This window comes from Octopus bimaculoides, chromosome 1 (genome assembly GCF_046866305.1).
Source record: "Octopus bimaculoides isolate indiv1 chromosome 1, ASM4686630v1, whole genome shotgun sequence".
NCBI lineage: Eukaryota > Metazoa > Mollusca > Cephalopoda > Octopoda > Octopodidae > Octopus > Octopus bimaculoides.
Window position 1 is genome coordinate 79,193,579 of NC_142928.1, and position 15,232 is coordinate 79,208,810.

The window sequence follows — 15,232 nt, forward strand, 5'->3', positions numbered from 1 at the left end:
TCTATTTTTTTGTCTTGATTTTTACCACTGGATGGTCTTTCTTGCACCAATCTCCCTACAGACCATGGTTAGTGAGATTTCATGTCATTACTAGCACTATATAAGACGGTGAGCTGGTAAAATCATTAGCATGCCAAACAAAATGCTTAGTGGCAGACAATTCATCTGTCTTTACATTATAAGTTCAAATTCCTCCAAGGTCAACTTTGCCTTTCATCCTTTCAAAGTCGATAAAATAAGTACCAGTTAAGCACTGAGGTCAATGCAATTGACTTACACCCTCCTCCAGAATTGCTGACCTTGTGCCAAAATTTGAAATCATTATAAGCACTATATGGTCCACGACACTCTGTGTTGTCTCTACTCATTTACCAAATACCTTACTGAATTACTGTGGCACCAGTGCTAGTGAAATTGTGTTATTTCTCTCAAGACTAAAATTCTTCTACTACTCTTTCTATGCACATTTTATATTTTTTATGTACTGCTTCAACACACAAAGATTTACAGCATTTCCTAAATTATTATTATTATTATTATTGTCTTCTATTAGTACATTTTCTAAGATTATGGAGATATTGTGGTAAGCAAATAGGCCTGTTGTAAGGTATAAAAACATTTGTTTGAATGTTTCTAAATTTCAACAGCACTTTAATATTCTTATCTACTGTACCATTAGTAGGGATGTTATCACAGCAAATACATGTTGAAAGAAAGGAGTTTTTATTTGCATTAAAACTCATAGAGTTCAGACCTATCTTTAATAAGCATTAATACAAACATTTAATGCCTGAAGACCATGTTAAGATATTACAATAAAACACGAGGCAACATTAAAATCTTGACAAATTAAAATTAATAATCTGGTCAATCTCGACTATATTTTGTTTCAGTGGTCATCGTCCTCACATCATCAATATCACCACCACCACAACAACAACCATAAACATTTCCATTGCCTGACTGGCACCTATGCTGGTAGCACATAAAAAGCACCATTGGAGCATTGTCAATCCCAGTGCCGCCTGATTGGCATCTGTGCTGGTAGCACGTAAACAGCACCATTCAAGTGTGACCGATGCCAGTATCACCTGACTAGCTTCCATGCCAGTGGCATGTAAAAGCACCCACTACACTCTCAGAGTGGTTGGCATTAGGAAGGGCATCCAGCTGTAGAAACCTTGCCAAATCAGATTGGAGCGTGGTGTGGCCTCCTGGTTTGCCAGTTCTCAGTCAAACCCATGCCAGCATGGAAAGCGGATGTTAAACAACGATGATGATGATGATGATTGCCATTTTAATGTCTATTTTCCCACACTAACATGGGTAAGTTCAAAACTTGATCATGTATGTGTGTGTATCAGTATATTGTTTGGATGTATTTATATGCATGTGTGTGTGTATGTGTATATATATATATATATATATATATATATATATATATATAGATGCATATGTATGTATATGTTCTCTTCATAACCATCCTCTCACAACAATAAATCTTTTCCATTCATCATGGGACTCTCTTTTCCTTTCCAAGCTACAAGTCAACCTCACTAGTATTAGTACCGCAAAGACCTCCTAATACAAATTCTTACTGGCTAGAAATCAACTTGAGTAGTAACAACACAGGTATCAAGAAGATTCTTTAGTCTTGTTGATGACAAAGCAATCCCTATAGAGTTGGTGTCACAAAACAAAAAATGTACCTAGTTCACACATTAAAGGGGTTGGTCTTAAGAAGAGGAAACTATGTCAAAAGTGAAACACTGAAGCAACATTTTGTCCTCCAGCTCATGGAAATGACTTATAAAATGATGACAGTATGTGTGGATGAGGTGTTTATGTTGTCCTATTTGTATTTTGACATTGTTTCATGTCTGCTGCAAAAACATGTCTCACCATTGAGTGGTTCATCATTCAAAAAAATTAAAAAATGAAAACAAAGAACTAAATGACTTACTTGGAAATGTGTAAGGGCTGGTGACAATTGCCAATGTTTATGTAGTTTTCTGCAGACATCAAATGTTTATTTTATAAAAGGGCAGCTTTTGGCTAAGTTAAATTGAAATGTATACGCTCATTTAACACTGGTTTTCCCCTGAAAACCAGAGTCTAGTAAAAGAGATATTTGAGGCAGAATTTTATAGTTGGATTATCTTCCTGTTGCCAACCCTTACCTGTTGTTCAAATAAGGGTTTTCTGCATTCCAACATGTTCTTACAAGCACAGAACAACTAATCATGTCAACAGGGAATGTCAAGATCAGCACTGCTTTGCTCAAGCAATGACAAGCGTAAAATATATAAAGCGATGCACACATTCACATACTCTCTCAAATGCATACAATAAGCTTCATACAATTTTCATGTTCCATATTCTTTCACATGGCATTAATCAACCTGGGGCTATATTAAAAGAGAGCCACTTATGGTGCCACACAATGGGACTAAACTTGAAACCACTTGGCCGCAAATAAACTTCTTAACCTCACAGCTATACTTGTTTCTTGAAACCAGAAACAAATGCAAATGAAGGGCCATTATTGAGATTTTATAATACATTATTGCTTTTTCATTTTTGTTTTTCCAAATCATCATCATCATCATCATCATCATCGTTTAACGTCCGCTTTCCATGCTAGCATGGGTTGGACGATTTGACTGAGGACTGGTGAAACCAGATGGCTACACCAGGCTTCAATCTGATTTGGCAGAGTTTCTACAGCTGGATGCCCTTCCTAACGCCAACCATTCCGAGAGTGTAGTGGGTGCTTTTACATGCCACCGGCACGAAGGCCAGTCAGGCAGTACTAAGCAATGGCCACGCTCAAAATGGCAACGATCTCACTGGCAACGATCTCACTTGAAAGTCCTTCACACTGAGACTCCTGGCAGTTTACTGTGCTTAAGAATACACGTCAAGCTAAGTAAAATCAAGGTTGTCCTTGCATACAAGTATGTTCCCTGCATCTCTCTCCAACTGAGTGTTCCTAATCTTGTGGGCTGGTGGGTACTGGTACCACATATAAAATACATGTACTGGTTCCATGTAAATGCAGCCATGCTGATGCTATGTATAAGCACCCAGAACACTTTGTATTGTGGTTGGCAATAGGAAAGGCATCCAGCCATAGAAACCATACCAAAACAGACATAGAGCCTGAGCAGCTCTTTAGCTAGCCAGCTCCTGTCAAACCTTCCAACCTATGCCAGCATGGAAAACAGATGTTAAATGATGATGTTGCATTATTTATTCTATTTTAAAATATCTTGGTATTGATCTGATTTTAAAGATTTTCATTTTCTTGTTTTACTGTCTGTTCTTTATATGCATCACTTTTATATATACTTTTCTTTTCTGCATAGGTGAAATTGGAAAAATGCGTACATTCAGTGAACGGCCGTTTCATACAGAATGGTGGTTCTTGCTTATTATTGCCCTGAGTGGTTTAATTGTCATAATGGCTGTTGTGCTGTTATTGGTCCTGGTTGGCAGGAAGCGAAAGATGACCCGTAAGTAGAACTCATTCTTTAAATCAGAAACTCTCAAAGTGGCCTAATTAGTGTATTGTCAGATGTCAGAAAACTGAAAGCAATCTTCCATTTACACAGCAATTAGTCTTGATGTATTTTTTCTTTAAATCCAAATGGGATATTACATTCTAAGCATCATGTTTTATCATTTTGTTTAACCAACTGTATGGTTTATATAAGCTTAAAATAATCTTATAAACCTACAAGAGAAAGCAAGAAAAAAACTTTTAGTTAGTCTTTATTTCTGCGATGGAAATGTTATTATGCATTTAACCCTTTTAATACCAACCTGTCTGAGACCATCCCTGTAATACAAACTTCCTCTTTTAAAATGATGTAGATTAAAATCTTTCATCAAAATTTCACTTTATGTTCCAAACACCAGTTTAACAATGATAAGGTTATTTCACAGCATTCTTCAATGTTTTAAACATTAACTGAAACAAAGGCAATGTCTTTCAATGAAAACATAACAAAAGGGTTAAGGAGAATGAAAAGCCTTGAATTATCTGTTTTTAATTTATCCACTTGTCAGCATATTTATCAAAAATGCTTTTTGTTAACCCTAATGCTATGTTAGCAAGTCAATAGGGTATACATGCACACTAAAAACAATTTTACAAAATACTTCATGTTTGAGTAGAATTCATTGATTCATGAAAGCTGCAGTCTAGTTGAACATCAAACTGACTGAGTAATTGATAAATGTTGAGATGGATTTGGGAAATAGCTTTTAAATACTCTTAAGGTTGTATCATTTATGTAAAAGAGTGCACAACTATTGCAAAAACTGGCATGGTTGGATGGTTTGACCTGGTCTCGTGGGTCTAAGGATTGCATTGCATTCTGTCGTCTACTTTGGCATGGTCTATATCCTTCCTAAAGCTAACCACCACAGTATGTAGTGGGTACTTTTTTCATACCACCAGTACTAATGACATCACGATGCAGCTCACAGGATTATGAACCCTTGCAGATGTGGGTGTCAGTTTCATACTAGAGGAGAAGGGGTTAAAGTGTGAGAGAATGGGGAGTGATCAGAGCAGTTTCTTGTAGAGGATCTTCATAGCTACTCACAGTTAGTAAGAGGTATGTATATATGTAAACATGTATATATATACAGGCACAGGCATGGTTGTGTCATAAGAAGCTTGCTTCCCAACCACATGGTTCCGGGTTCTGTCCCAGTGTGGCACCTTAAAGAAGTGTCTTCTACAAAGAATAAATCCTGGGGTCGATTCCTTTGACTAAAACCCTTTAAGGTGGTGCTCCAGCATGGCTGCAGTCAAATGACTGAAACAAGTAAAAGAATATATATACACACACACACATGTATATACTTGTAAATATATATACATACACGTGTGTGTGTATATATATATATATATATATATATATATATACACGCATGCATGCACACACATACATACATACACATGCACACACACTTGCACACATATAAAAGAAAGCAGCTTGGAAGTCAAGTAAGAAAGGTTGTTAAATGTGGAGAATGCATGAGAAAGTAGGTCTTCCTAACAGGACCAACTATTCTAACTGATAGCAGATTGATGAAGAAATTAAGAATATGAAGGCAGGAAAAGCCCTGATTAATCAGGAATCACTGCTGAGATACTTAAAATATTTAACAGAGTAGGATATAGTTGTTAACTTGTATGGCTAATAGAGTTTGTACAAGAATGTGTTGCACTCAACAACTGATGTAGTAGCCATTATATTCAACTGTTAGAAGGGTAAAGAAGATGATTTTGAGAAAGATCATAACAGAGGCATCAAATTACAAAAAAGTGTTATAGCTCAACAAATTAGAAAGAGAATTAACCTAGATGAGATGCTATTATTTGGTTTCGTGCCATGGAGAAATACTGCTGATGCCCTCTTTCTTGTAAGGCAACTTCACGAGAAGTATTTAGCCCAAAGTAAGCTGCTGTACTTGTCATTCATTAGTCTGGAGAAAGCCTCATTCCCTGATCTGATGGTCACTGCAGAAGCTAAATTTAGATAAATGGTTGGTGACAGCCATTCAAGTCATGTACAGTACAGAGGTGTTGTCAGTAAGGTGAGACTTAGCAAAGAGTACAATGATGAATTTAGTGTGCAAAGAAGAGTTCACTGGGGCTTGATTCTCAGCCCCCACCTATTTATTATATTCCTCTGGGCCATAACAGAGGAGTTTAAGATTTGGTGCCAGTGGGATCTACTTTTTGCTGATGACTTTGATGTATACTTTGATACTGAACCTGAATCTGTAGTATTTCTAGCTGATTCAGTGACAGTATAAAAGTTCCTTTTTGTTGGCTCATTGAGAGACTAAATGCTAATACATGTGGTTGATGTAACACAGTTTGCTCCACTAACTACATTGTTTTCATTGTTGTTTAGCTCCATAGTCAAACCCATGATCAAAGGCATTCCAACTTGTATCATACTGTGCTTTTGGAGATATTTAAGGTTATTATCCTTGGCTCAGTGGTTAGAGAGTCAGGCTCACAATAATGAGGTAGTGAGTTTGATTCCTGGACCAAGCAATTGTGTTGTGTTCTTGAGCAAAACGCTTTATTTCACGTTGCTCCAGTTCACCCAGCTGTAGAAATGAGTTGCAACATCACTGGTGTCAAGCTGTATTGGCCATTGCCTTTCCCTTGGACAACATTGGTGATGTGGAGTGGGAGGTTGGTATGCATGGGTGACTTGTTGGTCTTCCATGAGCAACTTTGTGCAAACTTGTGCCTCAGAGGGTAACTTTCTGGGTGCAACCACATGGTCATTCATGACCAAAGGGAGTCTTTACCCTTTTTTACTTTCTTTTGCTCTGTTACCCATAACTATTCAGACAAAAGAAAGACAGTATCACTGAGGTGACTTCTGGGATTGACTCCTTATAGATTTCTGCAATTGAGTTAGGGATGTTCTTCAATAGCTTTCTTTGAACAAAATATTTCAGATCCTTTTACACCATGTTTGCATGTTTGTTTACTTGATCAAAATAATACAACATATAGAAACTCCCGGCCTTGCTTGAACAAAACTAATCACCATTCTGTATTAGGTAAAGTGTTAACTGATTTCTTTGTTGGTACCTTGGTGCATTGTAATAGTTTCATATAATCCCACCCTTGAACTTGTATGCATGTTAACAATTTATTCATATTACCTGTCCTTATTATTAACATATACTTTGCTACTTAAATTTCTGACCTTACCTAATATTACCATTGTTACAACATTTTACAGGTGAAACTATTCGCAGACGTAACACCCCACCTCTTCCACTGGAACCCCCAGTACTTGATGATGGAGGATTTTCTACATTTGATCGACGTCAGTCACGTAGAACTATCGGTCATCGTACCAATTCTTTGCGTAGTATGAGGTTAGTCTTACAATTAACCTTTGTAAATTATCAAAATTTCATATAATTTCTTATATAATTATAGCTAAACAGATAAGATGGCAATCTCCCATTAATTTCAAATGTCACATCCCATATTTATTTGAGTGTAATGCACATTTTTTGCTAGATTATTAAATCTTAAAAATTTGTGTGTGCACATTAAACACAAAAACTAGCTAAGTGATGTTATTTTAGCACCATTTTATAGTATGTATTATATACAAGAGATATTTTTGTTAGATTTCTTTACCTAGAATTAGATTTATATTTTGTATATGATATGAGTATGTATTATACATAAATAAATAAATTTTCCCTCAAAATCCAGATCATAAGTAAAGATTTCAGGAGCACACTGTGTTGCTTGTGAAGAGTTTTGAAACTTGTACTTACTTTCTGAAAGATATGTGCTCTTTAAAGACTTGGAAAATGTACTTTTTAAATACTGGCACACCTAAGGTTTTCATCCTGTTCATGATGATGACAATACATTTACATAATCTTTCTCCATCATCTATTCTTCCAATTTTAATTAATTGGGTCTCTTGTACATCAACTCATTTCAAAAAGAGTTTTTTTTTAATTTTTAACTTATGTTATTATCTTTTCTTTGAGTTTATCTCTTTTCAGTATAAGTGATATAGTCTTAATGAATTAAAATTATTATTATTGTAGCTTACAAAATCGAATGTGTTAGTGCTTACTTCACCACATAATCTTCAGTAAACAATAAAATTATGGATGTTGAGACTAAGTATTTCATTCCTCGGAATATTTATGTAATATTTAATGAACAAAAACAGGCGATTTAGATCAGGTAATGAGGCTATCACTGTTACTCCCCATTGAACATGCAGGCTCCAGGAACTTTGATTGTTCAACAGATAATTAGTTCACTGATTAGATATATTTCAACGTCTAACACATTAAAATAAACACAAGAGAGTAATTTGGGGGTTTATCCCTCCCCACCCCCACACACAGAATTTTCTAAATAAATAATTTGATTATCTGTTTGATAAATGAGTGTATCGTTTTTTACAGCTGAACAGTGTTTTCAATGGACCACTAGATTAGAGTTGATTTAAGACATGACAAATCTCAAAGGATTTTGTTTGCTTTTTTAGCCTTATAAATTCTAAGGCAATTAAGAAAGCTAGTAAAATGACTTTGATTATTCCTATACCTCCACCATCATTACCACTGCTACTCTTACTGAGTTTAACAGTGGGAATAAGTTGACTGAAACAAATTTTTACTTATGGTTTTGCAAGTGACGATTTTTTTTTTTTTTTTTTTTTTTAGATTGGTGTCACCATTGAGTAACTATTTCATGATTATATTCTTTTGCATATTTTTTTTTCTCTTTTCCTTAATTGCTATCATCATCTTAATCATCATCATCATCACCGTCATCATCATCATCATCATCATCACCGTCATCATCATCATCATTGTTATCATCATCCAACTTTGCCTTTTATCCTTTTGAGTTCAGTAAAATAAAAACCAGTGGAGCACTGTTTGATGTAATTGAGTTCTTCCTTCTCTTAAAATTGCTGACCTTGTGCTAAAATCAGAAAGGTTTATTTCAACTCACATTGTAGGCTGATCAGAAATCTATTCAGTGTGATCTTTGTGACAAATATTGATTCAATAATTCAACACAATTTTGTCTATAACTTTATAGAATAATGTGAAGTTTGATTTCAAGACTGGGCTGTTTTTGTTGTTTAGCCTCAAGTGAACAATGAATTAGCTAACCTATGATCAAAAGCCATGGATGACTTTTGATCATCCTCCTTATCTCCCCTCCCCACTGGCATAGTATATCACTGACATAATACATATTCTCCATTATAGGCCTAAAATTTTTTTTTTTAAGTGGTAGAGTATGATTTTGTTGAAACTTGGCTGCTATTTCTTACAGTTCACATGACCATGTGGCAGATCCTTTGTTGGCTTGTGATTTTAAAGTTTTTCTTTTTGTTTCTTTTCTTAATATTCAGTGATGTTACATAGTTCTTGTTATAGATATTATGTTTACATTCAAGCACTGGAATGAATTACTTTAATGTCTATTTCTTTATTGCCCACAAGGGGCTAAACATAGAGGGGACAAACGAGGACAGACAAGGGGATTAAGTCGATTACATCGATCCCAGTGTGTAACTGGTACTTAATTTATCGACCCCGAAAGGATGAAAGGCAAAGTCGACCTCGGCGGAATTTGAACTCAGAACGTAACGGCAGACAAAATACCGCTAAGCATTTCGCCCAGCATGCTAACGATTCTGCCAGCTCACCGCCTTATTACTTTAATGTCAGGTACAACTCCATGATAAAGAAGCTTGCTTTGCCATCATGCAGTTTTGCATTTGATCCCACTGCATGGCACCTTGGGCAAGTGTCTTCTGTTATAGTGCTAGAGTGACTAATACCTTGTTAGTGAAACCAGCAGGCTGAATCTGTACAGAAACTCATCATGCATGTGTGTGCGTGCACGCATGCATGCTTGAATGTATATGCATTTGTATTCACGTCTTTCCATGATACCATATCAGCTCTGATGCTGTTTATGCCTCCCATTAAAATACACACATATACTCTCTCCAACACACACACTCTCCCCCCCCCTCTCTCTCTCTCTCACACATCTGGTAGTTGTTTGACAGTAGTATATGAAGAACAAGTGAGGGTTGATATCAAGAAAGACATTAGGCCACCTTTCTGTAGAGTGCTGCTTTTAGAAGTCTTGTACAACCCATGCCAGCATGGGAAAAGCAGATGGAAATACAATGGTGATAACAAGTACACAGGTGACAAGTTTAAGTTTATCTGGCAATGCTTTGTCATTGGAGTGGTACTGCCTAAAACATGAGACTTTTTTCCTACCTCATACCAACCTAATTTCTTTCACTTTTGAATAGTTGTACTCACTTATTGCTCATCAAGATAATCATCAGTTTTAGTCTCTTTCAATCCCATTGTTTACTGTTACTGTTTAGCTTCATATCAGTTACAGAATTTACGGCTTTGTTGTGGCTGACATTTGTAATGTATATTAGCATGGCAACCTAATACAATATTAGCCACAAGTGTCATATATGCTATTAACTCTGTCCTGTTCTAGCTATATAGCCACTGTTAAGTGTGTTGAGCTGGAATACACAACTACAGTGTCTACTTATCTAACTTTGCTGAAATAATTATCAAGTTGTTATTTATTCCTGTTTTGAATTGGAGTTTTTTTTTATTTATTTATTCATTTTTTTTTTAATTCTATTTCTCTAGTGTTTTTCATTTTATTTTATTTTTTATTTTATTTATTTGTTTGTTTGTTTGTTTTTGTTCAGATCACCACCACGACCCAGTCCTGCTAGTGTGACATATTCTGATGATGACTTGGACACTAAACCTCCATTAGATGACAACAGTAGTAGCTTAACAGAAAAGCCAGATTTAGAAGAGTTGACAGAAGTAAGTCTGTTGAAAAGTTTTCTGCTTCTTCAGATATTCTTATAAACTGCAGCCTGAGACTTCTAGATGGAGTCAGATGAGAATTGAAAAGGGAACAGACAAATTGCTGTACTTAATAAAATTAAGATAATTTTGAAACCTTTTAAACTTGACCAACACCATAACAAAGGAAGATGCACAATCTGTTGCTTTTTTCTTAATAAAGAGGAAATGGTGAATAAAGGGGATTACATTATTATTTTGTTTTTTCTGGTGGGAGGGGAGCTGGTACTTGTAGGTTTGAGAACCATTGCTTTAATATCTCACACCCCTGTTGAAGCAGATTGGCCTACAAGAGCCCTGTGCTGGTACCATATAAAAGCACTCTTGCTGGTGTCTTGTAAAAAGTACCCAAGTCAGCACCACGTAATGGTATTCATGCTGGTGCCACATAAAAAGTACCCAACACATTCTGTGGAGTGGCTGGCATTAGGAAGGGCATCCATCTGTTAAAATTAAATCAAATCAGACTGAAACCTGGTGCAGCTCTCCATCTTGCCAGCTCTAATCAAACTATCCAACACATGCCATCATGGATAACAGACATTAAATGATGATGAAGATGATTCTTATAAATGGGTTCCACAAGTGTGTGTGTGCACTAAATGCTAGAATCAAGCAGGTAGTGAAAGTGAATGATTTAGAGAGGCAGCCTACAAGAAAGAGACTCAAGGTGACTGGACACAGGAGGCTATGTTGTGGTATTATAAAGATGGTTGGTATTCCTTGTTTATCTGTAAGACTCAAAAGGCATTGAGATTCATATATCATTGTCTAGATTACATATATAAAATTACGATGAACCTACACACAAACACATATACAGATATTACTTGGACAGGCTGTCACAGTCTGAGTCATCTTCTGTTAGAAACTACTGCCTCCTTAGACTGATGCTCCTATATGTCATCTAGCTTGGTTTCTAAAGCTGGATGCCCTTCCTATCACCAACAATTTTACAGAGTGTACTGGGTGCATTTTTCATGCCATCAGCTCTAGAGAGGTTGAATGAATAAACCCCCAGAACCCTCTGCAATCTTTACTCAGTTTGCCATTCACTGTACTGGCTATGTTGAATGCATTTTGTGGTACCAACATTAGATAGGTTGTCTCATTCACCTGTCCATCTCAGTGATTACATTTTGGTCAGCTGATACCAGTAAAGGTGGGGTCCTGAACACAAGACAATGTAGAGAGTATTCAGGACTCAGATATGTAGACTAGAGAGAAGAGATATGGGGCCAGAGCAAGAGAAGCAAATAAGTGTTGAGAGTGCTCAATAACTTAGGATGACTGCAAATGTTCAGGTGACCAAGGAGGGGATTAGAAGAGAGATCAATGATAACAGTAGTGCCTGGGTGTTTGGATGGAAGAAAAGAGCTGTAGTTTGATGTATATGGCAAGACTGTTCAAAACAGCAGAGGTAGACATAGGTGTGGGTAGATGATGGGGTAAGATAAAAATTAAGTGATGAGAAGGAATTTTAGAGGCCTGAGGACAGTGCAATGCAATCTTTTAAGCATGGGTCTTGTGAAGGGTAAGGGAGTTGGATGGTTGAAGAGGACCGGTGCATTTTCTTATACATAAGAGGAATGAAGGTGGGCCAATGAAGTGAAGAGTCAAAATATTTAATGGGTGTCAGGTGAGTGGGGGAGGCAACAAAATGTAAGTTGTTTACTTTGCAGACTATAAAGTATCTCAGTATCTAAACACTATTTTCATGTCAGAGTACCTCCTGCATAGATGGCAGAGTCTTCTACAGCATCACACATCACAAGTCAGTTTGATCCTTTGTCATCACTTCTGTGAGATGCAGTATCTTCAGATCAACCTTCACCACTTCACCCAAAATCTTTCTTGAACTCCTTTTTTTCCACAGGTTCTATTAATTTGTAGTTCTCGGTAATTCTTTATGCAGTGGTCATTTTTCATATGCAGCATCTGCTTATACCAAACAGCCTTCTTATGCACTACACCTAATTCTGCTTATATCCACTTTCTCTCTCAACTCATTTATCCTTTTGGCTTCCATGCACATTAATGTTACACATCTATAGGTGCAAGCTTGTTTCATTTCATTCTAGCCTTTGCAGTCTTCTACATTCAAGCCCCATATCTCACTAACATGCAGCATTGCAGTTCACAAGCATCATACAGTCAACCCTATACTCTGAGGGAGAAAACGTTTGTAGCCAACAGAGGTTATAGTCCCTTCAACTTTTTCCAATGGACTCAGACTTTGGTCACTGTACTTTCTAAACAACCACCTCTTCTGCTAATTGTGTTATCTAAGTAACAGAAACTATTGACAACTCCAAGTGAGCCATTTAAGAGAGCCTAACCATTTTCCATATGCTCTTAGTGTATATTCCTTCAGTTTATCGTCTACATACAAAGCTTGCCTTCACTGTTAGTCTGCCTGTTATTCCACTACATTTCTTTGTGTACCCATAACATATTGTGTGCCCATGCATACCTTCCTACTTATTAACACTTTAATCTTTGCTAAGTTTACTTGGAATCTTCTGTATTCTAGATTTTGCTTTCGTACCTAGAATTTCTTTTCTAATTCTTCTGCAGACTCAGCTTTGAAAACTAATTTGATTGTTTTGTTTTTTTTTCTTTCTTTATAGCCAAGTGACGAGAGTGAAGATGAAACTGTAAAAAATACAAATACCACAACTGCTGGAACATTCTACAATCAGTACGTTAACGATACAGTCCGCCAGTCTTGGCAGCAGAGCAATCCTCGATCAATGTATAGCGCCTACAACTACACAGATAGTGAGGAAGCTGATAGTAGCACTTACGGCATGAATGTTAATGGTGGCTACATGATGGTTAATAATACTGCAGGATCTCGAACACCAGTCGCAGGTTTTTCATCGTTTGTTTAAGAACTTGATCAGTTTTGATTCATTTTGAAAGATTTCTAGCTTTAACAGAGATAGATTTGATGAAGAAGAAACAATATGAATGATAATAACAAACAACTAACCAGAAAGAGAAAACATCATAATCATCATTGAAATCTGTGCCAAAAAGAAATTTGCAAAGAACAACTGTCAACATACATGCATAATGTATTTATGCAATATATGCACACTTGCATGTATAATGTGTATGTTTTGAAATGTTATGAAGCGTGGCTTGCTCTGATAAAACCACTGCAGCTGGTCAGCAATAATCTGGGTGATTCTTGCAGTCAATAATGCACTGATATTGCAGTTTGGTCCATGGTCTATGGTCCATTTTACTCTGGAAACAAAAGAGTCTGGGACATCTATGCTTGTCAACTCTCCCCCCCCCCCCCGTTTGTGATATTTCTTTTATATGTGAGGAAACAGTATGGACTCCTTCCAATCTATCTAACATTCTAACAAACTCCTACACAAACACACACACACACACACACATATATACACATACATACAAACACACATATATCTGTGTGTGTGTATATGTATGTGTGCATGTGCACATATATATATATATATACATGTGAATTCATATATATATACACACACACACACACACACATATATATATGAGGAGGGGAATGTAAAATTCCAGTTAATTTATAATATGCCTGACATATTTTTTAAATGTCAAAACCAAAAAATATATCGCATCAATTTTATTCTTTTATTTTCCATTTTTATGTCCTTTCCATTTCTTTTTCCTTTTTTCCAATCCCTACCCTCACACTCACACACACACACACACACACATATATACACACAAATGCACACATACTTTTTTCTGTTGAAATTTTTTTTCTTTTACTCCAATAATCATTGAAGCAATCAAGTTAATTGAATGAAAATAGATCAATGTATCATTGTCAGATTTTCATGATTTTCCTAAAAATCTTTAAACTGGTGGAAGGGGAAGCCCTCCACCCTCACCCACCGCCACATCACCATCGCTGCTATTAAGAACGTACCTTTGTTTTGTATGTGTGTGTGTGTATGTATGTAGATACATACATATATATATATATATATATATATATATATATATATTTAATCAGCCCCATGGCAGTGTCCCATCATTGCTGCAGCCAAACAGCTGACAGTACCATAAGAGTAATCCCAATATACACGTCTTTTTCCTTGATTAATTTGTCATCATCATCTTCATTATCACCATCAATATCATCAGTATTTTCATACAACACTGTGGTGCATCGAGAGGCAGTAAATTCTTGCAAACCAGAGTCCACAACTCAGTTTCAGTTGTCCAGATGAATTTGCTTGTCTTCAATCAACATTACTGATTCTGTTGGAAGAGTCATGATTGTCTCATAAATGTCTTTTCCCCAATCATCTCTGTTGAAAATTATCATCACCATCATCATTATTAATATTATTAATGTGGTGAGCTAGCATAATTGTTAGTATGCTGAACAAAATACTTGGTAGCATTTCTTCTGGCTCTGTGTTCTGAGTTCACATTCCACCAATGTCAACTTTGCCTTTCATTGTTATGAGTCAATAATATCTGAGTATTAGGGTCATTGTAATCAAGCAACCCCTTCCCCTAAAATTTCAGGCTATGAGCCTATAGTAAAAAGGATTATTATTATTATTATTATTATTATTATTATTATTATTATTATATAAAATTTGTATTACCTATTTGTTGTGTAACAAATGAAAATGGGTTATAATACATGGCCATATAAGTAGAGGAAAAGATGAAATAGCAGTAAAAGAGAGCAAAAGTGTGTGAGTTAAATTACTGAGGGAAGAACTTAAAGAGT

At 36.1% G+C, this 15,232-nt stretch overlaps 1 protein-coding gene across 7 annotated transcripts in view; it reads left to right on the forward strand.

Annotated features, from left to right (window-relative positions):
- LOC106871456 (protein sidekick-1) overlaps nucleotides 1-13,515 on the forward strand; it is a 589,083-nt gene extending 575,568 nt beyond the window's left edge. For all 7 annotated transcript variants that reach the window (XM_089352508.1, XM_089352475.1, XM_089352495.1 and 4 more), the window contains 4 exons: nucleotides 3,369-3,515; nucleotides 6,789-6,927; nucleotides 10,305-10,428; nucleotides 13,101-13,515. In XM_089352508.1, coding sequence (XP_089208634.1) covers nucleotides 3,369-3,515; nucleotides 6,789-6,927; nucleotides 10,305-10,428; nucleotides 13,101-13,364 — 674 coding nt within the window. In that variant the 3' untranslated portion in view covers nucleotides 13,365-13,515. The remainder of the gene's footprint in view (nucleotides 1-3,368; nucleotides 3,516-6,788; nucleotides 6,928-10,304; nucleotides 10,429-13,100) is intronic.
- The last annotated feature ends 1,717 nt before the right edge of the window (nucleotides 13,516-15,232 follow it).